The sequence below is a fragment of the Pocillopora verrucosa genome, chromosome 13 (assembly GCF_036669915.1).
Source record: "Pocillopora verrucosa isolate sample1 chromosome 13, ASM3666991v2, whole genome shotgun sequence".
NCBI classification, from domain to species: domain Eukaryota; kingdom Metazoa; phylum Cnidaria; class Anthozoa; order Scleractinia; family Pocilloporidae; genus Pocillopora; species Pocillopora verrucosa.
The window spans coordinates 11923118-11948606 of record NC_089324.1 but is presented as its reverse complement, the minus strand read 5'-3'; the positions used below and the strand labels follow the sequence as shown (position 1 = coordinate 11948606).

The window sequence follows — 25489 nt, the reverse complement described above, 5'->3', positions numbered from 1 at the left end:
ATCGAGCTACGGTTAAAAACCGCCTGTCAAGAATTGACCAGGCAAATGTCCACATGAAGACAGATGAGTGGAGAAAAGTTTACAACGCTGATTCCTTTTTCTTTCGTCCCCACTCAGAACAAGTAAACACGCCTATGGAGGTTCCAGTCTGGTCTGAAAATGAAAAAGAAGAAGGTTATCACTGCAAAATTAAGCATTAGGGTTCTTACTTACGTATTGATTATCGTATATCTGTGATCTTTGCCCCGCCTTGACGAGACATCCCTTGATTTTACCATAACGCTTTTTCTATGTTGTTGAGTTGGCTGAGGAAATACGTCTCACTCAAAAGGGGGGAGAACAAAGCAGGAAATTGTTAATTGTGCATCAAACAGTATGGCAAAAGCGACTGCTTCGTCTGTATGGCAACGACATCTGCCTTCTTGACGCTACGTACAAGACGACGCGATACGCATTACCTCTGTATTTTCTAGCGGTAAAAACTAATGTTGATTACCAGGTGGTAGGGTCCTTCGTGACTGAAGATGAAACTGTGTGTTCAATAAAGGAAGCCCTTGAAGTAGTAAGAGAGTGGAATCCAGACTGGTCACCACATCTATTCATGACAGATAACTGCTCACAGGAGATACAAGCCATCGAAAATTTGTTCCCAGGTAAGTCTGAGTTAATGGCACCTCAGCCCGCATTTAAATTTCAAGATGCAACGGTACGTCTCTGAAAATAACACCCCAAGAATTCCAAAAACAAGTCGTTCCTTCTTTTTGGCCGCAGACTGGAAAGGTTAGCTATTAAACACACTTTTTCAATATATTTTAGAATGCAAAGTACTACTTTGCGACTTCCATCGGGAACAAGCCTGGGAACGATGGGCGTCCAAAACGGCCAATGGTGTTGTGGCACATAAAGAGGAACTGCTCGCCTTGCTGCGAAGAACAGCACATGCTTCCACGAGGGAGGAATTCGAGTCCGCTGTCACAGTGCTGGAAAATTTCCACGTTTGGAAAAGCAACAAAGCCTTACGTCACTGGTTCCAAGACACGTGGCTGGCAGAGCGAGAGGTTAGTTTCTACAGCAATCATTCGTCGATAAAAACCTCAACACTAACGTCCAGTCTTCCCTTGATATAAAGTTCAAAAGATGGTGGTGAGATTGAAATAAAGAGGGTTGAGAAAGAGAACTGCAACCTCCACCCAAGAAGTCCATGTTGACTATTCTCTCTGATTAATTCTCTTTCGCATTGACGCTACCCTAACATTTTCAAAAGGTGAAGAATTGGGACGGCAAAGCTGTTAAGCGATGCTTCAGTCTCCCTCGCCTGGTCCGGACGAGGAAAAGTTCCATTGCCGAGTAAAGATTTAAATTTGAAAAGCGAGGAAATCAATACCCGTAGAAATCTGGGATCCATTGGGAAAACTTATATTTTAAGATACTTTAGTAAGAAACGCTACGTCAACAAATTTTCCAATTCATACAAACACCAATTTATGTTTTCTTTTCAGCGATGGGTTTGGGCTTTTCGGCAAGACCGTCTTCAAGTAGCTGTCAATACCAACAACGGTCTTGAAAGACAAAACGAGGATTTCAAATACATCCACCTCGCTAACCATAGGGATAAGAGCCTGAGTGGAATGCTCTCCGTGCTCATCACCGATTTTTTGCCAGAAAAGTACTCAAGGTAATCTGTAGTTCTGTAATTAATGAACATTGAGGGGCGTATAGTGGGTTAACGCATCAACAAATAATAATGAAAAAGAGAACAATTCATCTTGCGACCTTACGCTTCCAAAGGATAGTTATTTAGTATCAGTACGTGCTCACTATACTTTCGGCCACATGAAAAACACATATGCAATTAACGTAAGGGGACAGCAAAAGTTATGTACATTTAACTTGCTCCGCCCATGGTAAAACGTTTAACCTCTTGTCGTTTTCTTCTCCGTGCAGGTACATGGAAAAAAATGTCAGGTGTCACAGAATGTACAGAACATACAACAAAGAGTTACCGGAATTCCTCGTCAACAGGCCAAGATATTTCGTGGAGCACTGCACAGAATGCTTCCAAATCTGATGAAACAACAACCACATCCAAAGGAAGTGAAAATTGTGAAAGAGAAACTGACGTGTATGGCAAGCAGGAATGTGAATTTGGAAAGCTAAAAGAAAACAGTGGTAAAGAAGGCGAAATGGAAGGTTCCCCATCACCCAAATTATACAACAAAAATGAAACGAAAAATGAAAAGAAGGAAACTGTAAAGAAACCTCCTCCTGCAGCAGTAGTGATTGACGATGACAGTTCATCACCAAAAATTTGGTTAACTTTACAAAATGTTTGCCCGGACGATCCGGAATCGCGACTCACAATCCTGGAAGCCACCAAAAACAACATTTTGGACAAAAATGGATGGCTTTATGACACAGAAATCAATGCTGGCCAAATCCTTCTTAAGAAACAATTTCCTCTGGTTGATGGCCTTTGTGATCCTGCTATAAGAGGTCATTTGGTCGATCCAGCAACATCTGAGTTTGTGCAAATCAAAAATGTTGGACACTGGCTATGTCTTAGCACAATTGGTGTGTCACATCCTGGCACTGTCAGAGTCTTTGACAGCCTGTTCATCAAGCCAAATGCCATTGGAGTTGAACATGCCTGTCAGATGTTGCTGCATGCTGGTGATACAGTCACCTTCATCAATGAGAAGGTACAAAAGCAGATAGGTTCTGCTGACTGTGGGCTTTTTGCCTTAGCATTTGCCACAGATTTATGCCAAGGTTTAGATCCAACGACTCAGCGTTACGATCAAGCACTGATGCGACAGCACTATGTCACATGTCTTGAAAGTGCCAAAGTTATTCCCTTTCCAAAGACTATAAGAAGGGTTCCTTGTCATGTCGTTGAAAACAAGACATTGGTACAAATTTTTTGCAAATGTCGACTGCCAAATGACAAGAAAGAATATGTTATGTGCTTTAGATGTTCCAGTTGGTATCACCCTGAATGTGTGCAAGTACCAGATTGGGCAATCAACTCAAAGAGGAAATGGCAATGCCAAAAATGTAAAGATCACAAAGCATTAAGACTACAAAACAGTTTGGCTTAAATATCAAGAAATTAATGTTGCGAGTAACAGCCAGTTATAGTTAGAGTTTTATCAAGTCAATTACATTATTAAATTTAGAGTTACCTTATTTTGAGAGAAGGAGATCGAGGAGCTGTAATGTACTTATCAATATGGGACCACATAGAAAAATTTGTTTACAGAGACTTTTGGAGGAGAGAGGGGGAAAACTTGTGACAAGCTGGCTGACATATACATGAACTTTACTAAATGGGTTAAGTGCTCAGTATTTGGATCAGCTATGGCTCAAATTTTAACTTTGATTTAGCTTCAAGTTTAATCCTTTGTGTTTTCCTTTCTCCGTGTTTATTTTTCAAGTAATGTTACCCAAAAGAACACAAAAATAATAATAAATGCTTTTGAATATTAGGAGCCTGGCATAAGCGAGAAACCAAAGTTAATTTGGGTAACAAAGTTAATTTGATCTTCCAATGTTATTTAATTTTGACCATTAATAAAATTTGCTATTGAAATTTATCTCCTCCATTGTTTTGGATGCTGTGTACAAAAAATAAACAAACAAACAACCAAGAAAACATTCAGTTACAACTGTCCTCTATTGTGGTCAATTATCACAAAATACACGGTATATAATGATTTCATTTACCAATGTGGCAAAGGCCTGTCACTGTGTGTTCATAAATTAAAAGGGAAATAATTTGTAAAATGTAAGCCATTCTACATCTTGAGTGTATAATTAATCATCCGTATGAAATAGGTTACTTGAAATAAATGTGAAAGATTTATAAGATATTCAGACCCCTGATAACAATTACTGATGTGCTGATTTGTAGTATTTAAAAGTAATGATTTTAGAGGAAGTAGTGGAAGAAATTTCTGGATATGGAATTTTGTTGCAAGTATCTGTTTATTCAGTTAAAAACTCTCTCTTATCGTATTTCAAGAGTACATGATTGCCACACCAAAACCCTTTGTATTCTATATAGATGGCCCATGTTATGATTATGGTTTCAATAATAAAAGGTGCTGACTTAAGAACTATGGAGAGAGAAACATCCACCAAAACCACTTCAATTTTACGTGTTATGATTTCATTATGAACGTTTGGTCAGCAATTGTGCATTATAAGAAATAATTAGCCAGAACACTAACTGCTAACGTTTTGCGGAATATAAATCTTTTGTTTCCTTGAAGATCTAACAATGGCTTTAGATAAAGTTAGAAAAATACTCATGATGGTTTTGATCAGTGTTTTGGTGGATGGCCACTCCTGACATCCACCAAAACTACCTAACACCTTGGCACCTTTTAATTATCTGAAATATCTGCCTAAAATTTCGCAAAACGTTTTATAACACTACCATCAAACAATAAATTAATACTTACCATTTCTCGGGTGTAAAGTTTTGATGTAATTTCCCAAACAACATAGTCAGGAAGCACTGTCACGAAGGGCGCTCATTTTTCATTTTCGCTAAACATTTTGAGTAAAAGCAGGCAACATAGCTTAAAATCTTCGTCTTGCCACCCTGATTAAGAATTGTGCTGTTGCCCACTCCAAATGTTATGATATCTGTCATTAAGCGGGTTTTTTGTCTAGGCCCTCGCTCCTGCAGCATGAAAACGAGGCTGAACTATAACATTTATATAAACCCAATAAAAAGTGCACAATAGGATGGGGAAATAGCTGAATCTTTGATACTTGACGTTTAGAGCTTGATAGACAGTAGTGTGGGAGATAAAATGCGTCACGTGATCAGTTATGAAGAGTCACGTGACTTTCCAATAAAATCGGTTTTAAAGCATAAAAGACGCTCTATTCACACTTTCCTTTAATATAGTTTTCAACTTTCTGACGTTTCTCATTTCGATTTACATATTCATCATTCTAGAAGATAAGAAGGCTAGCCTAGCTCATTTCCACTCTACTGAAATCTCGGAGAGTTACAGCGCGCCTCCTGGGCGAGAGCTGGTGATCAATGGAGGCTTCAAGGAGCCACTGAAGGTGTGGTCATCTGACACATCACGACAAGATGTAAGAGAGCTCGCATCAGATCATGAGGAGGCAGATACTAGAATAGTACTGCATGCCTGAGACGCAGCAGCAAGAAGGTACAAGCAAGTCAACATTTTGTGTCGTGATACGGACGTTCTTGTCCTCCTTTTGGCACACCGAGAGCACCTTTGTCAAGAGATATGGATGTTTGCGGGTACATCAAGACAAAGGCGTTACATACCCGTTCACAGAATCCCGCTCTCCGAGGAGAAGAGGAAGTCGCTTCTGGCATTTCATGCAATTACTGGCTGTGATACGACAAGCCAGTTCTATGGTGTGGGCAAGGCATCGGCATGGAAAGTCTTCGAAGATGCACCTGATCTCTTGGAACACCTTGGAGAAGAAAGTCAAATCAGTGCTGACGTTCTTGCCAAAGCTGAAGCTTTTGTATGCAAACTCTACAATCCGGGAACACAAGAAGTGGAAATCAATAAAGAAAGAGCAGCAGCGTTTCGCAAATCCAAGAAAGATCTTGACGCCCTACCTCCGACTCAAGATGCACTGATTCTCCACATAAAGCGGGCAAACTATCAGACCATGGTATGGAATAAAGCACTGGAATCATTTCCTTCTCTCCCAAAACCTGAAGACAGCGGATGGTACTACAGTGAAGGCCTTCTGAAGCCAAAGTTAATGACGCGAGAAGAAGTGTCAGCGGCGTGTTTACAGTTAGCATACTGTGGGTGCTCCCGAGAAGGCGGATGCTGTGTAAACCGACGCTGCACTTGCGTTCAACTATCTCTTTGCTGTTCCAAGGCATGTAAATGTGGCGAAAGGTGTAGAAACGACAGGAACACTGCCGGTAAACCGTGCGGCCAAGTAGAATAAATTTCAGTCTGTTTACATGAAAAATGCTAACTCATAGGAAATGTTACATAGGTTGGAAACGCTATAGAATGACTGAAAATAGAATGATTTCATTACATCAAGTGACCCATCATAGCTGATCACCCGTTGCATTTTTGTGTTTTTATTGTTGGATGTGTAAATCGAAGTGAGAAACGTCAGAAAGTTGAAAACTATATTAAAGGAAGGTGTGAATAGAGCGTCTTTTATGCTTTAAAACCGATTTAATTGAAAAGTCACGTGACTCTTCATAACAAGTCACGTGACGCATTTTATCTCCCACACTACTGTCTATCGAGCTCTAAATGTCAAGCAGCAAAGATTCAGCTATTTCCCCATCGTATCGTGCACTTTTTATTGGGTTTATATAAATGTTACAGTTCAGCCTCATGCTGCAGGAGCGAGGGCCTAGACAAAAAACCCGCTTAATGACAGATATCATAACATTTGGAGTGGGCAACAGCACGATTCTTAATCAGGGCGGCAAGACGAAGATTTTGAGCTATGTTGCCTGCTTCTACTCAAAATGTTTAGCGAAAATCGTTTTTTGGCGAGCTGCCTCCCGACTAATATCACACTCAAATCATCGGGATGAATCGGCATGTTTTCGTAGCTTCCTAATTGTCTATAAGTATAATACGTCATGAGGTGTCCATCATTCCACGTCAGTCCCTCTCGACCGAGGTGGTTTTGGTGGATGGAATCTATTGCTGACCGTTTTATGGTTTGATATGGAGGTTGTTTTCACGATTTCAGAACTTAGTCGAAAATAAATCCCACTCAAGCATGGTTGCACCCTGCCACACAGTGACAATGATGTCAGAAAATCGTACTATTTCATTGCAAGAAGTCAGCTTTGCTTTTGTATAGAATTACTCATAACCTCAATTTTTAAACTGTCAGCTGTGGCATACTGTTGTTGGAACAACAACTTTCTGCGGGAAAATCTACCATTTTTAACGAATGATGGTCGCTTTACCAACGCGTAGATGTAAGTTCGCCAACGTCCAAAATAGAGCTTTTAGTTAAAAATAATCGTCAAATAAATGACTCGGAATTTACCTGAATGATACAGATAGTTGATGTTGCGTCTTTCCGGATTCTGTTACAGACCGCTGTCTTTGTTATTGAACCTTTAAATTCGTCCCAATCCCTCTTTAAATATTATAAAATTACATTATTGTTGCTCGTTTTCATTTGCAAACTTGGTGGCATCTAAAGGAGCCGTTTTTTGTTGTGGTTTTTGTTGAGTTCTTAAGTTCTCATGGGTTGGGCCTTTGAGATGAGAACAGGTTCTCAGCAGCTGTGCAGGGTCTACTCTGTTGTCTTGTACTACTCCCAGCTGTCAAATGGCATTGCCAGCAGGTTTCTGTGCTGCTTCTGCTGGACCTGCTTCAGTTTCCTGTTTGAGATAACCCTAATGTGGATGGCTGTAAGTCTGGCCTCTACATGATAGCACACATGATCCAACTTACCTATCTATCACGACTATGTGCAGCTTGATGCAGGATAAGCTGATGTGGATGTTCTATACTATCTTAAATGGCTACAAATTATACCATAAAAATTAATAAAAAAATGAATAAACACTTAATAAGGGATAATGATCACTTCTATCATAAAAATACTCCACATGCATCCATAAATTGTAACAGAGTTTTAAGTAAAAAAAATTAAGATTATTTGTTTGTCACTGTGGAGCTGCATCAATAGTTGTTTAGATGTTATGCTGGGTTCACTTTAAAAGAAGCAAAAGAAGGCATGGGTGTGCTCTTTACTGATAAAGTAAGTTGCAATTCAAATTTACGTTACACTCATCAAACACATTTCTTTGAGATGGTGTGTGTGAATTGACAAGAGGAAGTTTAGAAGCAGTACTTGAAAGATCTAACACTGGGTATAATAAGAAAGAAACTCTGAGAAAGAATTTTCAGATTTCTTGATCAAATCTTAGCCAGTACTGAGCACTATGGTGGCCGAGAACTGCCAATAGAAAAATCCGCATTTTTGAAAGAAAATTGTTTTCTTTTTTATTTTGATTTACATTTTTTTTTATTTTTCAATTTATTTTTTATTTTTAAAATAGAGTGAAAGTAAAATCAATTGAAATAAAAATAAAATAAAATAAAACCAAAGTAAAATAAAATAAAACCAAAGTAAAATAAAATAAAACCAAAGTAAAATAAAATAAAACCAAAGTAAAATAAAATGAAATTATTCGACCCAGCCGAGAGCTGCCACTACCAGCATGCATTGCGTGCGTTACTGTCACACGCTCGAGTTCATCATGGCCGATGCATGGAAGAGGCTCAATGAGGCTCACAATAGTAGTGGCGGTATTTGTGTTGATTTTGCCAAGTTTGATCATGTCAGAAATTGATAAACTTCGAGGGTAATACGTACTTTTTGTGCCCGCTGCTTGTGTGGGTAATTTCTGTCTCGAATGCATAAGTTTACTGGGGCTTGACCTTGATTTTGACGGCGGAGGATTAAATTCGGTATAAGTCGAGGACTCTCCAGTTGCGTCCTTCCTCTTTCTCGTGGAATTCTGGGTGCTGTTGACATCGCCTTCATCAGCTGGATCTGGAATGAAGCGGACGTATACAACCTTTAAGTCCGGTATTTGGGCAAGAGTCTTGCACGATGGGCCCTGTTCTCCTGCTAAGATATCACATACGAGATTCTTTCCGATTTTTTGTAGAAAATGCCTCTCACAAGCGCTCTTGATATTACCAATGGTCAATTCCTCCGTTTCGTCGAAGGGAGCAAACTCTCTTGGCCCAATCCTTGTATACTTTTGGGCCTTTCCAGAAACTTCTGCTGACAAACGTTGAACTGTCAGTTCATCTTTCCTTCGATGGTCCTTGGGCTGGTTTTTTTTGGTACGCTTTGCTTTAACTTTTTCATTGAGCCTCTTCCATGCATCGGCCATGATGAACTCGAGCGTGTGACAGTAACGCACGCAATGCATGCTGGTAGTGGCAGCTCTCGGCTGGGTCGAATAATTTCATTTTATTTTACTTTGGTTTTATTTTATTTTACTTTGGTTTTATTTTATTTTACTTTGGTTTTATTTTATTTTATTTTTATTTCAATTGATTTTACTTTCACTCTATTTTAAAAATAAAAAAATAAATTGAAAAATAAAAAAAAATGTAAATCAAAATAAAAAAGAAAACAATTTTCTTTCAAAAATGCGGATTTTTCTATTGGCAGTTCTCGGCCACCATAGAGCACTGTAAGATCATCCAAGAGCTCATGAAGTTAAAATGAGATTCACAAGATGAACTTTAACATGTTTTATTTACAATAGGTGATTCAATTTAACAATAACCATAGACTTTTAGGGAAGTTAATATGAGCAATATTTAAGAAACTTTAGCATTTGGAAGATTGTCATTTCAAGAGGTGGAGGAGCTAACAAATGCAGTAAGTTTTGGAATGTTAAATGTTAGCTTCCAAGAATGCAAATTCATTCATATAAATGTGCCAGTAAGCAGAGCAATAGAGCAACTTATATTAATTACTAAGAAATAACTAAAGTACCTATTGTAACTTAACTGAACTTTTACCTGCAGTGGAGAACTTAACTAGATGGACAAGTCTGCTAATTTAACATTACTTTTGCCAAGTAGGCTAGCTTTATTGCAATTGTAATACAAGACTGTCTCTCTGTGGATGTACTATGTTTCTAATTTAGAAGCACATCACCTGGAGCAAAAGGTGATGTTTCCTTAAGAAGATTACTATACAGAAACCTGTTTTGGAAATGGAAATGCAATATTCTTACACCTTCAATGAGAATAAAAACCACAAAGAATGTCATTAACCTAAAGAAATAACACTCTTGGGAGAGTGGCCATATCAGATTGTCTGCAAAAGTACTAACTTAATCAGTGACACTGAGGTAGACAAAAGGAGTTGCAAATACAGGAGATTGGAGAGGCTGTCTTTCCTCCAACAATATAAAAATGACAACCTCTAGCCTTACATCTTTTTTTTGGTATCTGTTATACCATAAGAACAACCAAAACAACAAACACTGGTTGCAAATGCCTTTTGCAACTACAAAGATCTGAGAGAATTTTCAAATTTTAAATATAAAATATACTGTAAGTGGAATTTTGCAGAAGTTCTTTTATGTGGCTTGTATCACTGAATGTACACCCCCTTAATTAAACTCACTAACATTGAAAACCAAGAATAGTTTGAATCTTTATCTATAATTGAACCTTTCCCTTGCGAACTGAATTCCCAGTTTTCTGGGAATTCCTGGGAATTCCTAGGAATTCTCAAAAATTCCCAACTATGCAAATTAACTCTGATTTAAAAAGCTTGGAATTACTGGGAATTTCTGGGAAAGGAAGACTCCAGTTTTGTGAGGACTTGGAATCCCTTGGAATTCCTAGGAATTCTTAGCTTTACAAACTACCTATAATTTAAGAAGTGTGGAACTCTTGGGAATTTCTGGGAATTGAATTTGAGGCAATTTTAATATCCTGAGGTCCACATAAATTCTAAGAAATTCTCAATACCTTGAATGTGAAGGTTTTAAGAAAAGGAGTAATTTCAGAGGCTTAAAACTTTGGCTCAATAAAAGGTATGCTATACAAAACTTACCAAGAGATATACATACATGTATATGTTTATAACTTAAAGATCATGAAATTTATTATTCAAACTAAGTTTCAGTAAATCTTTACATTAATATGGATTTTCTCATGAACCAGCTGTCAGTTGTGTTAAATGGAAATTGCCAATTAATCCAATGTACTCATATCACAGATTTGCTTTCTAACCTCAAAGGACTCTTGGATTCCATGATCAAAAAATATTTTATTGTGATGCAAATTAATGTCTCAGGTTCACTGATGTGCCAAAATCATCAAACATTCATTGGCTGTTCCTTGGTACACAACTTCTACAATAATTAACAATAATTACATTGTTATCTACACTTAAAGAACTTTGTTAGTTATGAACATAAGTTACTTCCCTAACCTACATTACTGGTTGCCTTTGTTAGAAAACCTTGGAACAGTCAAGCTCAGTTGCCTCAAACACTGTCAGAGACTTTTTGTTGACAATATTTTTAGTAGAAATTTCATGCCTTAGACAAACAAATTCAACACCTGATTAATCTTTCTTTTTTCACGATTGTTGTTGCTGTTTTTTTTTCAGTTTTTTGCTCTGTTTTTGTGACTAATTGCTGTAATTTGTTTTGCTGTTTTTATTCTTACAAAACATTTTTGTAAGAGTTTCAATACCACATGCTTTGCAAACATTTGGCATGCAGACAAGACAGAGGTAGTCAATGTGCCCTTTGAGAAAAAACACCTTTTAAATAAGTTCTTCAATTTACTTTATTTGAAACTCTGATCTGAAAATATTTGTCAACAAGACTTGTTAGTAGTGAGAAGTACCAACCAAGTTTCCTTTCATAACTTAATTTCTTAAATGTCCTAATCACTGGATCTCCCAAAAAATATTACATCTTTTTATTTTTGGTGAAAATACAAGTCCTTCTTTATATAAAAATGGAAATTGCAAGTCACACTTCAATAATAACAGCTCTAAAGTTTACTTGTTGTTCTTCTCTGTCTGTCAGCTATCAACAAAATTGTTTTATACTTCGGACAGTGCATAACTATTTGTGGACCAGAGTTCCAACGCACCTCTGTAATCGCATATAGTTACTTCTGTCTCTTGTACAAATGTTTCTCCTTTGTAAGACGCACTCTACTCTGTTGTCACTACTGCTTTAAGTTCAGTGTAAACGACTGACTGAGGAATCGAGATGGCGGTGTTGGAACATGTTGCTGAACACTTGCTACGGTCAAGCTTTGTAGCTTTAGGTACTGGTACACTGGGATCATCTATGTATCTTCCTAATGTGGTATCCTTCTTTTATAAATATGAGGGTAAAAGACGATTTGTAGTCGCATTCAAAACTGTGATTGGCTTGTATTATTTCTCACCTTTGCCATGAACACAACTCAAGTGAGTTACATACATACATACATACATTCTTTATTTGATAAGTAGGTTGTGTGAAAGGCAGCCAAAGGGCTGATGTGGACCTACTATACTAAATATTAAGAATTACATATATATAAAAATTGCAATAATAACTTAGAACTACTATATACAAATAAAATGGTGTTCACTAAGACTAACATATAAATCTAAAAGTAAATGAAATGGTCCTTTCTGTTGGCAACTACTGTTGCCTCTTTCTCAAATGAAAAATTGTCAATAGTCTTAACATGTTTACGTAAAATTTGTTTAAAAGAATAAAAACTTTCAGGTACTTTAACTAATCTATTTACAAAATTCCAAATAACAGGACCTCTGTATCGTAGGGAGTTCCTGCCGGTCTCTGATCTAAATCTAATGACATTAAATTGGTTAGGAACACGAGAAGATCTAGAAGAAACTCTTTTAGAAAACAGTTCACATATCGACTGGGTCGTTGTTCCAAAATATACTTTGTGCAAGAGAAACAGTACAGATTTTTTATAGAAGTAAGAGATGGGCAGCCAGTCGGATTTCATGAGACATGTGTCATCTGCCATCGTTGAGTCGAGGTTATTCACAATACGAGCTGCTCTTGCATGAATATGGTTTAGAGAGTTCAGTGCGGAAGGAGAACAATTTCCCCATACCGAAATTCCATACGTTACACTGGGGATAATTGTTTTAAAGTATATTTCCTCGAGAACCTTCTTCGGAAGGATTCTCATTCTCTTCAACGCTCCAACCTTCTGCGTAAAAGATTTCTTCACTGAGTCAATGTGCACAGACCATGTCAGCTTATTGTCAATTTTAACTCCAAGACAAGTGGTGTAATTAACCAGGTCGATATGGCCAGTGTTAAAGTGGAGGGGAGGTATAGGCCCAACAAAAGAGGTTTTTCTTAGTATCATTGCTTCAGTTTTAATTGGGTGGATGGTTAGCTGATTCTTAATGCTCCACAGGAGAACTTGCTCCAATGATTTATTTAGTGACAACATAACCTGGTCAACATTTGGTCCAATACAGTAAACTGTAGTGTCATCTGCATACATGTATAGATCTCCTGAGTCGATGTGGTCAGGGAGATCATTAACATATATGGTGTAGAGCCGGGGGCCAAGAAGCGAGCCTTGAGGGACTCCATATCGCACATAGTCAGTGACCGACCTGCAATTATTAACTTCAGCAAATTGACATCTATCAGTAAGATAGCTCATTAGCCATTCATGAAGAGATCCTGATATTCCAATGGCGTGTAGTTTATGCGATAAAATATAATGGGGGACAGTGTCAAAAGCTTTCTGGAAGTCAATAAAGACTGCTCCAACTGTCAGACCATTGTCAATTGCTGTCTTCCATCCTTCAGTCATAGAGGTAAGCATTCCTTCGGTCGATAGTCCCTTGCTAAACCCCCACTGTTTACAGCTTTTTATGCCACAGCTGTTCAGATGGGTATCAATTATGTTGCAGATCTGGCTTTCGAGCAGCTTGCTGGGGATACTTAAAAGTGATATTGGCCTATAATTTGAAACATCTGCTGGGTTTCCTTTTTTAAAGATTGCATTAACTTTTGCAATCTTCCATGTGTTAGGGAAGCTGGACTGAGCCATGCTGCTCTTGAAAACAGTTACAATGCCCTCTAGGGCGGATGTTCCTGCAATAGCTAAGCTACGAGAAGAGATGCCATCAGGACCAGATGCTTTGTTAATTTTAATTGTCTTGATATCAGTTTTGAGTTTGTTGATGTTGACCTCCAAGACCTGCACAGTGGGGGTAACTCTGTACATGAATTGATGGGGTTCATCAGCTTCGGGGAATTTTTCAGCTAGTTCCTTGCCAATATTTATGAAGTAAGAGTTAATCAGTTCAGCTTTCTCGTAGTCATTTGTGATTTCCTTATTTTCAGCATCTCTGAGGGGGCCAATATGTTTATTCTTAGGTTTTCCAGTGGCCTCGTTCACAGTTTTCCAGAAAGATTTTGAGTCCTTGGTCTCTGTAAATTTCTTTTTCCAATATTGAGCTTCAGCACGTCGTAGCATCTTAGATACTTTGTTCCTAGAGGATTTGTAATCAACCCAGAGTTTATTAGTAGCGGGTGTGCCATCACAGGCTTTCAGAAGTTTATATCTCTTATTCATCTCTTTCCGGATCTCACTGTTCATCCAAGGTAGTGAATTTTTTCTAACCTTGGCTTTACGTAAGGGAATGTGACTGCTTGCAATAACATTATACATGCAATTCCAAGCCCAAGTGATGTCATCCAAGTCCTCAAAGGTGGAACAGACCCACCAGGGAGCACTTTCCAGGTCATGTTTGAAGTCTTTCGGGTTTTCCAACACGTTCTTGAAGTTGTGGACATATTTAATAAAAGGCTTTGGATTCCTGATCTTCAGCTTGTAGATAACGTAGATGAATTTGTGATCAGCTATGCAATACTCAATCACATCAGACTTTGAGACCTTTGAGGTATTGATAGTCAAAATCAGATCGATCAAAGTGTTAGAATGTGCTGAGGTTCTTGTGGGTGCTTTTATGATGTTACAAAAGTTATAAGATTGTAAGATGCGTTTGAATTTCGCACCATTTCCATTAGTAGCAAGCTGATCTGAATTGAAGTCACCAGCGATCACAACATTCCTGCGAGACATCCAAATTGTACTCAATACTTGGTTGAATTCATCAAAGAAAGATGTAACGTCAGGAGGTCTATATACACAACCCACAAGTAATCTTTTCGTCATCGAGTCATCGAGTTTCGAGTCTTTGTTTCCTCGACAACTTTCGGCCACAAATCGTGCATTTGTAATACGATAGAGTGAGCTCACATCATTATTTATATCACCAAGGTATCCATCGTCTAGAAGCAGAGAACCGGTCGGAGAAATCAAACTAAAGTTGCGCGCTTCTCTTAACACTACAACCGGCAAGCCAGCGGATTCACTTTGCTAGCCAATGACAAGTCCTAAAAGATCCACGTGATCATACCCGTGATCGGAAACAAAGAAGACTCCATTTGGCGCTCATCTTTGAATGTCCTTTTCATCGGTTGATCTCTTTTCTCAACTGTTTTGCTTAATATAACATTTCTAAGGATAACTTTTATTGTGGTTCAATGGGAAAACGAGAACAGCGTGAGTGTTGTAAAAGAAATGAAAGTCGTTGGCGCCGTGGAGTTAAAAGAAGGGACAACAGTTGACATATTGACTGGTACAAACAAGGGTCGAGTGGCCATCTGTAAAGCTACGATTTTGAAAGTTTGTGGTGAGTAAAAATTGCGATATTCGTTACGTGATCAAAATCTTATAAAAGAATAGATGTAGCGGGTTGAATTAAGCTTACATAACGCTCGGCGCAACTGGAACTAGAATAATTCTGAGAATCGAATCGGTCACTTGCATGCCGCAGTTTCTTAAGCTTATGCTTTACAATGAAATAAACCTATCAGTAAGGTTTCAAGATTCCTTTAGTCACGTTTGGGAACATTCAAGATTCATAATAGGAACTGTTATTAAACAAACCTAATTACATAAAGAAGCCCTCCTTGGTAAAAACAAAATAATGTATTCAGCCCTTTTTTAGTAAAATCTATGAGAGAGATGTACTAACTCCAATATAAAAGTCACTCAATATAACAGAGATTTCTCAATTTGAGAATCCAATGAATGCCCTTTTCCTCATAGCCATCTTAAAGGCCTGGTCTGAGCTTTAAATATATATATTTAAATATCTATATATATATTTTTTTCAAATTCAGATGACATGGAACCCAGATACAAAATGGTCAAGCTTCTTGTAGACAACCTCATTCAAGGCCAACTCATTGTGAGCCCAGGAAAAAAATACAAACAGCAGCTAAGTTTGCAGTTTAGGATAACTTCATTCTAATTTATTGTTACAGTCACAACAAGATTTTAATCAAAAAATCAATTTTATTTGTCTGTAATTAACCCCTTCACTCCTAAGAGTGCTTGGTTTTCAAATATAATTTAAGATATTGTATTTTATGGAAAAGAATCAACAGATTTTATTCACAATTTGTGTCAAACCAAATTTAATGATTGATTAGGACTATTTTATATGAATAGCTGTAATTGAGGATTAATCCTTATGAAGTTTTCAAGAAAAGAAAAATCAAATTCCATCCTAATATTACCACACATTGATGTTAATAATGAATCAAAAATATTTTACATGTAAGCCTTAATTAAGCTTGTAAATAAATTTCATTGAATACTTGAATTTTAGCTGGGTTTTTTAATTTAAAGTATTTATTTTATATCATTAGCCTCAAATTTTTGCTTAAAATTCCCAGTTATTCTTAAATATTCCTAAAAATTCCCAAAAATTCCAGAAATTCCTAGGAATTTTTTCGATTTACAGCTTTTCAGGGAAAGTCATTGGTTCTCTGAGTTGGAATTCCTAGGAATTCCAAGTCCTGTTGGCTATAAACTTGGAATTTCTGGGAATTTTTAGGAATTTCTAGGTTTTTAGAACCAGAGTTGTTATGGTTGGGAATTCCTAGGAAAAAATTCCTAGGAATTCCAAAAGCCATTTCGCAAGGGTACTCCATCTAACACTGATTTTTCATCAAAACTAAACAAAACTTGCCAGCAGTAATAAATCATGTCTGGTGTGGTCAGTTTTCGAGTTCCATTGAAATAAATTGCTTGAAATTCTGGAAAATATGAAGCAGAAAATTTTTTGATTTCTTAAAGTAAAGACTACTACCAGCCATTAATTTGGCTTCCATGGAATGTGATTATGTACAAGGGCTAGAAACGCAATGTTTTCATGAGCTTACTATGGGATCTAGTGAAACTTTGCTAATTTACTGGTTTAGCTCGTTTACTTGCAAGGAGAGACTGACTTTCATATGACTTGTGTAAAAGTGAGTTTTTGACTGAAAAAACGAGAAGAGCTTAACATGGTTTAGACTGCTGATTGTTGTTACACCTTTTTACCTTGAAGTTCACTCATATACCTATACCAATAGTGTAATTAACGGATTACTTGCAACAAGTGCTAACCCTTCTTCTCCCAAGATTGGACTGTTAATTGTCCCCTCTTGCTGCCACATATTTCTTTGTAGATTAGTTACAAGAATTTGGTGTTAGATCAAGTTTAAAACTTCTACGTTATAAGTTTTGGTATTCTTATTACCTGTTTTCTGGATAAAGTGTGGATTATAGGAGAGAAGTTACATGTGAATAACTTTTGGGATTTCCATGTATGGGGTTAAGGCAATCAGATTACCCTCCTTGTATGGTGATGGTGTCTAGTTCATGACATCTTGTATGTTTCTTTCAGAAAAACTTCAGAAAAGGACATTTGATTTAGTATCCAATGCATACACCTCTATCAGAGCAGAAGACTTGGCCAAACTAATGGGGATAACAAGGGAAGCTGCTTTGAGTGGTTGGTGTTGCAGTTTCACTGCATATATTTACAGTGTTATTCAGTCATCATTTGAAATGTTTAGATTAAAAAATGATGGTAACAGTGATCTCTAGGAAACAGTAAGTGAAAGAAAATTGTGCATGGTCTAACTAAAATTGTATTATTTTGCATTATGATCAGTTGCTTTAAAGAAAAAAAGTTTGTTTACAAACAAACATGCAAACAAAAACTGAGAAAAATTGATGAATGGAACATCATTAGTAAATTAACTAGTATTAATCATGGATTAAAAAATGTGTGTTCAATATAAATCAGGAATGGATTTTTGTTTCTGTGTAATAAAACCAATTGTATAATTAAACTTCTGAACATCATATAGTGGCTCACAGCTCTGATTTGGAGTAACTCATTTTGTTTGATCAACTGCTTCCGATTCAACTACATACACTTTATCTTCCCATGTGATCCAAACTGTAGAAAGTCTAGATACCCACATGAGATCAAGGCCATGTGTGTCAGTCAGTCTAAGATGGTGTAGAAAAGCTGAAGCTTTCTAGCTTCAGATCAATGCCTGCAGAAAGCAGAAACCTTGAATAATATATGTTCTTCGTTGAAAGCAAATGATTAATCAATTTTAATGCAGAAATCCATATGAAGGGAATTTATCAATAATTGATAATTGTTGGATAATGGTTTTGATAATAATAGTTATAATAACAATGATTATAACAGTTGATTTATATCATTCTTTTTTTTTGTCTGATGACAATTTAGCAGCTGTTACCAGTGGATGGATTAGTGATCCAGCCACAGGAATGATTACTCCCAAGAAGACAGGTAGAGATACAAACTCAGACTTAAACATATTTATAAATTTTATAATTCCCTTACTTTTTTTTTTGTCATTCTTTACACTCTTATAACAGAGCAATGTTTAATTTAGTTGTGAAATGACATTCCTCTGAGCTAGGACCATTTTGGTTGCCATGGCATATTTAAAAAAATAGTTTGGGGGACAAGACCATTAGTGAAAGTCACCAATTAGGTGACCTGTGTTCTGCAGTCAAGTTTGTACATTTAACTAATTAGTCTTCAGTCTTCGCCTCTTTCTCCTCAGTGTGTAAGTCCTAAATTTTAAGTTGTTGCATGAATCTTCGACAACCATGGTAATCATGTTCAGATTCATGGTTGCTTGATAGTCACTTTGAAAAATCTTGAGTTTGGAGCACTCAATGAATCTTTGAATCCTGTGAGAGGTTCAAAAACACTTGTCAAATTTCAAAACTACAATCAATTGTGATATTTATCTTTTGAAACGTCATCGCCTGAGGATATGTTAACATGTACATCTGCTCTTGAAGACTGTGTTAAAGATATTGACCTTTGGATGTTAAATAACAAGCTGAAGCTGAACAGTGGGAAGACTGAAATTATAGTTTTTTCATCCTCCTATCGCCCACGTCCTGCGTTAACAAACCTGGTGATTGCCTCTGACACTGTTGACTGTTCAACTACTGCTAAAAATATTGGAGTTATTTTTAATAACTCTCTATCGATGTTGCCGCACGTTACTGCTGTTTGCAAGTCTTCGTTTTTTCATTTACGCAATATTTTTAAGATTCACAAGTTTCTTTCTTACGATACATGTAAAACTCTAATTCATGCCTTTGTTACTGCAAGGATCGACTATTGTAACTCACTGCTCTACGGTCAGCCTAAATGTATCTGGAAACGTTTACAGAGTGTCCTAAATAGTGCTGCTAGGCTTATTCACCTTACTAGTAGATATGAGCATTTTACGCCGTTGCTTATTCAACTTCATTGGCTATCAATTGAACAAAGAATAACTTTCAAAATTGCAGTAATTACATTTAAGGCGCTTCATGGTGCTGCACCTAGCTATATCACTGATCTCATCAAGCCTTATACACCTGGTAGACTTCTTAGATCCTCCAATCAATTTTTACTTTCTACATCTAAATTTAATCTTAAAACTTATGGTGGCCGGTCTTTTACTATTGCCGCACCTTCTGTTTGGAATGCACTTCCATTCGAACTTAGATCTTGTAATTCCCTTTCTTCTTTTAAATCTAAGCTGAAGACGTGGCTTTTTAAAATTGGTTATGATGTTGTATAGAATGATGATGTTTTTATAGGATGACTATGTAGTTTTGTAGGTTTAGGATTTTGTTCTTATTTTTATTATGTAAAGCGCTTTTGGACCATTGGGAATTTTTATAGAATGACAATGTAGTTTTGTAGGTTTAGGATTTTGTTATTTTTATTATGTAAAGCGCTTTTGGACCATTGGGAATTAGCGCTCTATAAATACTGTATATTATTATTATTATTATTATTATGTCAGTGCACCTTTTCAGGCAAAAAATCGAATAGGAGAATTAAAAGCATTTTTCATTCTTTGACTCCTTTTTCTTATTTTCTTTGTAGAGCTTCCACAGAAAGAGATTCCACTCACAAGTGAACAGGAACTTGCACTATTGACAGATTATGTGTCATTTTTAGAAAATTAACTTAAACTTGAAAAGCAGCGATACATTTTAAATATAACTTGTATCATCTGAGAACTAGCATTCTAAATGTAAATAACTTCATTAAGACCAAAGTTTGTTGTAGTTTACGGACTCAAAGATGACTTTGTATCCAGTAAGAAAATGTAGGCAACATGCTTACACATGAAGGTAGCAATTATGGCCTTGGTCACTGGAGAGTCTCTGTGTCTCAGTGTTAGAATGTGGGAGTGTGGGATTTGCAAAGACCAAAAACAGGAAAATGAAGATACACAAGAAGTCAGTCATACAACATAAGCCAACTGAATGATAGAAGAGTCTTAGGCAATCACCAATTTACAAAACAAACTAAAGATGTGGGACACAAGCCACAAACTTTTTGCTATTACCAATTTACAACACTTGCTATCAACAATCACCAACAACATCAATGGCAATAATTTTTGGAGAAAAAGATTGGCCTGTCCAGGATCAATTGCAAATAAAAATTGTGTTGGACTGTTGGGGTGAACTAACTTGAACACCACAAACAGACAGGGGGCACCAAGAGTTTGATCAAGAACTGATTTTTTTAACGGGCGACTGTCACTCTTTTCTTAATGACTCTTTCAGCCCAGGCCTTAGTACACTCTTTAAAATCCTATTGGCAGGCATGTGTGGGCTTACCAGACAAGTGACCTTGCCAGATTAAACGTATTTTTAGAACACCAACCAGAACAATAATTGTCGGAAGTCTGTTGAAATTATTTCAACAGACTTCCGAAATCAGAGAACAACAAAATACTCGAGAAACAATTGACTTCAATAACTAAAAACCTAAACAAGATCTCCAGTGGAGCACTCTAAGCAAGGTGAATAGATAATCCTAAACATACTGTGTTTGGGATTGTCTGCTTGCGGACCTCCAGTGGCAATAATTGTCCGAGAACAAAGCCCCACCATGATGGTCCAGGTAAAATCACTCGGAAAGCAAAACTACATATATTGTGTGGTCCTGCATCACATTATCAAACAAGGCTAGCAAGACTCGAGATTATCTAACAGGCCGCAACAATTCCCAAATGCTTAACCAAAACATTTGTAATTTCAGCAGTTCATATAAATTTACACAAAGTTATGTTTGAAGAGTGTTCCACCTGTTGTCAGTTAATATTAAAAAAAAAAAAAAAAACGGAAAATGTATTCCCTCTAATTAATTTAGCAGAATGTAAATTAGCCATTAGGTTTTTTCGGCATGGTGAGAACGCTGGACATTTTCATTACTTTCATTGCTAAACAACAAATGTCAATTTTAACTAGATGCATAACTGTGTGAACTCGGGCCTACTTAAGGTGCATTTAAATTAGCAATTTTTGTGGCGATTTTCAAAAATTTAGTTAATTTTGTCTTACAGCTTTAGCTGAACATCTTATAAACTGAATTTTGTAATATCCTCCAGCGTTATGCAATTTTTGAATGCTGTTGATGGTTGCAACAAGAGAAACAGTGCTATTTAGTTTTAGTATATTCATCTAGAGGCAGTTGACTCTCATTAAATAGCAAGAGGGAATAGATATATTTTGACCTTTTTGTGGGTTTAAAAATACATGTCATACAGAAAACTGAAAACCACATCAAAAACCCTGTGCATTCGCTATTATTTCTTACAAGATTTTCAAGAAGTGATTTGCTGTTAACTGAATCAGACAATATTCCTTCACTGTAATCACTTTAAAGATCTAAACTTACTTCAGTTCCACAAACATCAACAGTTTTTGGCAAATCATCTAACGGTAAATACTTGTTCAAAGATGAATTTTCATATAATCTTTTTCCATACTGAATAACATCATATAAGGTTTGAATTCCAATAACTAAATGATTTTATTACAGAGTAGCAGAGTGAATAACCAGCCACAGCACAACTCACATTTAACTTTCTGGTTTTACAGGCATGACTCTGAAAAAGAGTACTATTTTGAACTTTATTACTGTTAACCCCATTCAATTCAAATATATCATTGTCATGTATACTCTGAAAATAATGTACTAAACTATTCAGTGATGATACTTCAAGCAGCACACATGTACCTTGAGGATGGCTTCTACCATAAATATCCCTTGCACAAGAATCGAATATATTCAAGCCCACATTACCTTTACAATAGATAGCAACTGCAGTACATCCTATTGTCAAGACAAAATTGTTGAAATTTTCGGATAAAAGTGATTGAAAGGCTCTATCTAAGGAGGTACAGTACTGATATCGTTCTATTGTAGCTTCTTGATGAATAGTACCAGTGTAGCTCTCACTGTATTGAAGTTCATAGTCAGTCTCGAACGCATTTAAAAGTGTGGGTAATTCTGTCTGCATTAAAAATGATTGCCTGGTTAACCGAGACAAACTTGAATTCAACTGATTTCCAGTATTCATTATTGACACAAGATCATTAGAAGAATTGATTCCTTGTTTGTTATTGTAAATCAAAGAGCATAAACTCATTGTAACACACTGATGTCCTGAATTCTGTCCAAATACCAATTCATTAGCTTGGCTATATGGTGCCATTATTGTTTTGCTAGGGACAATGTACATTGGAGTAGGACCAGGGTTTTTCTCTATATCTGAACTCAGTTGAAATTTACAATAGTTTGATGCGTGTGTCTGACTCTTATAAAGACACATGGGTCTATTACAAGAAAACGTTGATAAGTACCTACTTGCTCTATACTTCAATTTAATTATCCTTTGATATACCCTTACAGAACAATTCAACAAATACTTCTTATCATGTTTTGTAACTTTATTTAATCTTACCCTCTTCGTATTAAGCTTACAATCATTCTTTGTAACTCTTCTAACCTTCACATAACGACATAGCCAAGAGGACTTCGGTATGCTTGGACGAATACACTCATAAACAAATTCCTTCAGTTTTCTGCCCTTTCTTCTGAGACGTTTCAGAATAGCTTCTGGTATTCTACTGGGTTCTCGATCACGTCTAAATACACGGTTCTGTTTACATGTAAACATAATATGAGATAACTCGTTTGATATAGCAGGTTTCGCTTGATATTTCTCAATAAAAGGCTCAGTCGTAAAGGATCGCTCGTAAATTGATCTCTCGTAAAGTTCGAGGACCGACCCGTTCCAAAAACGCTCCACAAGTTTTAGTGTGGGTCTACTGCGAACGGTGTGTGACTTTGTATGTACATTGGGCGTAATAGCCATCGAATTTCTTTCCCGTGCATCAGGCAAGGAATTGTCCACAAAGGCAGCCATGCTCTCTAGATAGCTCTCTAAGGTTCATTCTAGGCATGCGCTAACACTTCACGCTTGCGCTGCAGTGGAACTGCGTTTTGTGACTGAACGTAAAAAAAAAAAAAAAACCAAGCCGAATTTATACCTCGGGCGTTTCCTTCGGAAAGCCCGAGTAAAAAATCTCTGACGGGGTCTTGAAGTTGAGTTGAAGGATGACTTATTTACGAATGCCTTATTGCTACTTCGCGTTTGAAAATCCCGGGATTGGTCAGCGGTCAGGAGCCAGGATGGACGTTTCATTTTGAGCTCCCGCTTCTATCTGTCTTTTTGTTACTAATTTTAACTGAAATAATGCCAAAAGAGTCAGTTACTTCACTAAAGCAACAAAATCAAGATTTAAAGGATAAGGTCGACGCCCTTTCGAAGGAAATAACGCAGCTGAAAGAGAAGGTTCGGGTCGACTCGGCCATTACCTTTGGTGCTGAAGCAGCTGCTACGTCTGGTAATAGCATTAATAATGCTTCGAATGATGAAACCGTGTCTCGTAGTCTACAATATCTGAGCGACGAATACGACGACCTCTCAGCGTCTAATTCTGGTGTCGTTGATCAACTCAAGGCATTAAGCCGTCGTCTTAATAAGCTTAGCGCTGAAGTCACACGTGTTGGCAACGCCATTGACGAGGTTGAGGAATATAGCTACCAATTTAATGTAAAAATAATTGGCCTGCCAGAGAAAAGCAGTGAAACCGCAGCTGAAACAAGCGCCCTGTGTGTAAAATTATTCCAGGAGATGGGGGCAGAAGTGTTTCTGTCGGACATTGACATTGCTCATCGCGTCCCCTCGAGACAGCAAAATGGCGCTCCGAAACCGGTCATCTGTAAATTTGTAAGACGCCTTGCAAAAGCAAATGTTATGGAAACTCGACAAAGTGCCTCTCAAGTCAACCCATCAAATATTGGTCTGTCTGCTGATAGTGTTCTTGACAGAGTCAGAATCTTCGATCACCTCACCCCCAAAAAACAACACCTGTTGTTTGAAGCGAAGAGATTTAAAGAACAGAACCAATACCGCTTCTGCTGGGCCAAGAATTCCACGATTTATTTACGCAAGAGTGAGGGTTCCCGACCGATAAAGATAACGGACTTTGGTAGTCTACAGCGACTTGTCTCGGACACCTGACATTATCAGTTCGATAAGTATTTACTATCATCTACTTTTAATAGTTAGTTTTATTCATGAATGCTAACGATCTAAACTCTCGCGATACTCTATCTTTATTCCGTGAGCTCCCATATTTTGGATTAAATGTAAACTTAGCTCATGGTCAATTTAATAATTGTTTACCTTCTCATTTACCGGCCAAAAAATACCTAGAAAAACTCTCTAGCATTTATGACCTTAATCTTTTCAAGCTAAACGCACTTGAAGACACCAATCCGAGTGATAGTATCTATAATCATCGTATCCATAGTCGATACTACTCCCCATATAGTTTCTACAAATTTAAAAGTGAACTTCCCAGTCGTGTCAGTGATTCGAGCTTCTCTCTTTTACATAATAATATCAGGAGTCTTAAGCGAAATCTTGAAAACTTTCAAGTTCATCTATTGGACGAGTTAAATTTCGAATTTAGCATTATAGGAGTCTCAGAAACTAAAATAATCAGTGGTAAAGAAATGGATTTTAATCCATGCATACCTGGATACGTTTTCGAATATGTGCCGACACCTCCTTGGCTTGTATATTAATGATTCCCTGAAATATACTGTCATTGAAAAAGTATCTGATGAAACCTTCCAGTCACTTTGGATCGAAATTCAACTTCCACAGAAAAGTAACATCATTTGTGGTATCGGTATCCGGACAACTCGCCCCATGGACAATTAGCCCCAGACGATTAGCCCCCAGTCTCTGGACTATTAGCCCCCAGTACCTGGACTATTAGCCCCCAACCCACTAACCTTGAAATAAACAATGTTCTTTCAAAGCCACGCACAATGTGCGAACTTTTACTAATTGGTGTTTCATTGTTTATTTCAAACCCACGCGTAATGTGCGAACTTATGCAACGTGCATCGGAGGTTGTCAACGACGTGCTCCTCAGTGAACTGACAGATGCTCCTTGTCCCAGCCTTCCCTGTGTTGACAGTCTGCAGAGAACCGCTAACCGCACCCGCCAGCAGTTACGACCACAAGACCCGAAGGACTTGGACTTGGACTTACAAATGGAGCATATCCCAGATGGCTTCTTCCGTGAAGATGTTAAGGTAAGAATATGAGCACTAGTTAGAGATAGACCACAAAAAAAGGCCAATAAACACCCAA

At 37.3% G+C, this 25489-nt stretch overlaps 5 protein-coding genes and 1 pseudogene across 6 annotated transcripts in view; all 6 read left to right on the top strand.

Annotated features, from left to right (window-relative positions):
- Nucleotides 1-38: 38 nt before the first annotated feature.
- LOC136277615 (uncharacterized) lies at nt 39-1679 on the top strand. The gene is made up of 4 exons (XM_066159991.1): nt 39-174; nt 500-653; nt 817-1058; nt 1500-1679. Exons 1-4 carry the CDS (start codon nt 160-162, stop codon nt 1677-1679), a joined length of 591 nt encoding a protein of 196 aa, XP_066016088.1. The 5' UTR covers nt 39-159.
- Nucleotides 1577-3842, top strand: LOC136277920 (uncharacterized). Its single transcript, XM_066160816.1, has 2 exons — nt 1577-1675; nt 1945-3842. Exon 2 carries the CDS (start codon nt 1959-1961, stop codon nt 3096-3098), a length of 1140 nt encoding a protein of 379 aa, XP_066016913.1. The 5' UTR covers nt 1577-1675; nt 1945-1958; the 3' UTR covers nt 3099-3842.
- A 221-nt stretch (nt 3843-4063) lies between these two features.
- Nucleotides 4064-11500, top strand: LOC136277614 (uncharacterized; annotated as a pseudogene).
- A 3517-nt stretch (nt 11501-15017) lies between these two features.
- On the top strand, nt 15018-21473 carry LOC136277908 (COP9 signalosome complex subunit 8-like). Of its 2 annotated transcripts, XR_010716081.1 has the most exons (5): nt 15018-15255; nt 15749-15857; nt 17302-17409; nt 18166-18228; nt 19840-21473. XR_010716081.1 is itself a non-coding variant. In XM_066160780.1 (4 exons), the coding sequence occupies exons 2-4, from the start codon at nt 17277-17279 to the stop codon at nt 19920-19922; spliced, it is 279 nt and encodes a 92-aa protein (XP_066016877.1). In that variant the 5' UTR covers nt 15018-15255; nt 15749-17276; the 3' UTR covers nt 19923-21473. The 2 variants fall into 2 exon arrangements, 1 of the variants encoding a protein (XP_066016877.1); XM_066160780.1 differs by having other exon boundaries at nt 15749-17409.
- Nucleotides 21474-23512: 2039 nt separating this feature from the next.
- Nucleotides 23513-24604, top strand: LOC136277883 (uncharacterized). Its single transcript, XM_066160683.1, has one exon. It carries the CDS (start codon nt 23513-23515, stop codon nt 24341-24343), a length of 831 nt encoding a protein of 276 aa, XP_066016780.1. The 3' UTR covers nt 24344-24604.
- Nucleotides 24605-25024: 420 nt separating this feature from the next.
- Nucleotides 25025-25489, top strand: part of LOC131793262 (uncharacterized) — a 2191-nt gene continuing 1726 nt past the window's right edge. The window contains exon 1 of the mRNA XM_066160397.1: nt 25025-25431. Within this exon, the coding sequence (XP_066016494.1) occupies nt 25162-25431 (270 nt within the window). The 5' untranslated portion in view covers nt 25025-25161. The remainder of the gene's footprint in view (nt 25432-25489) is intronic.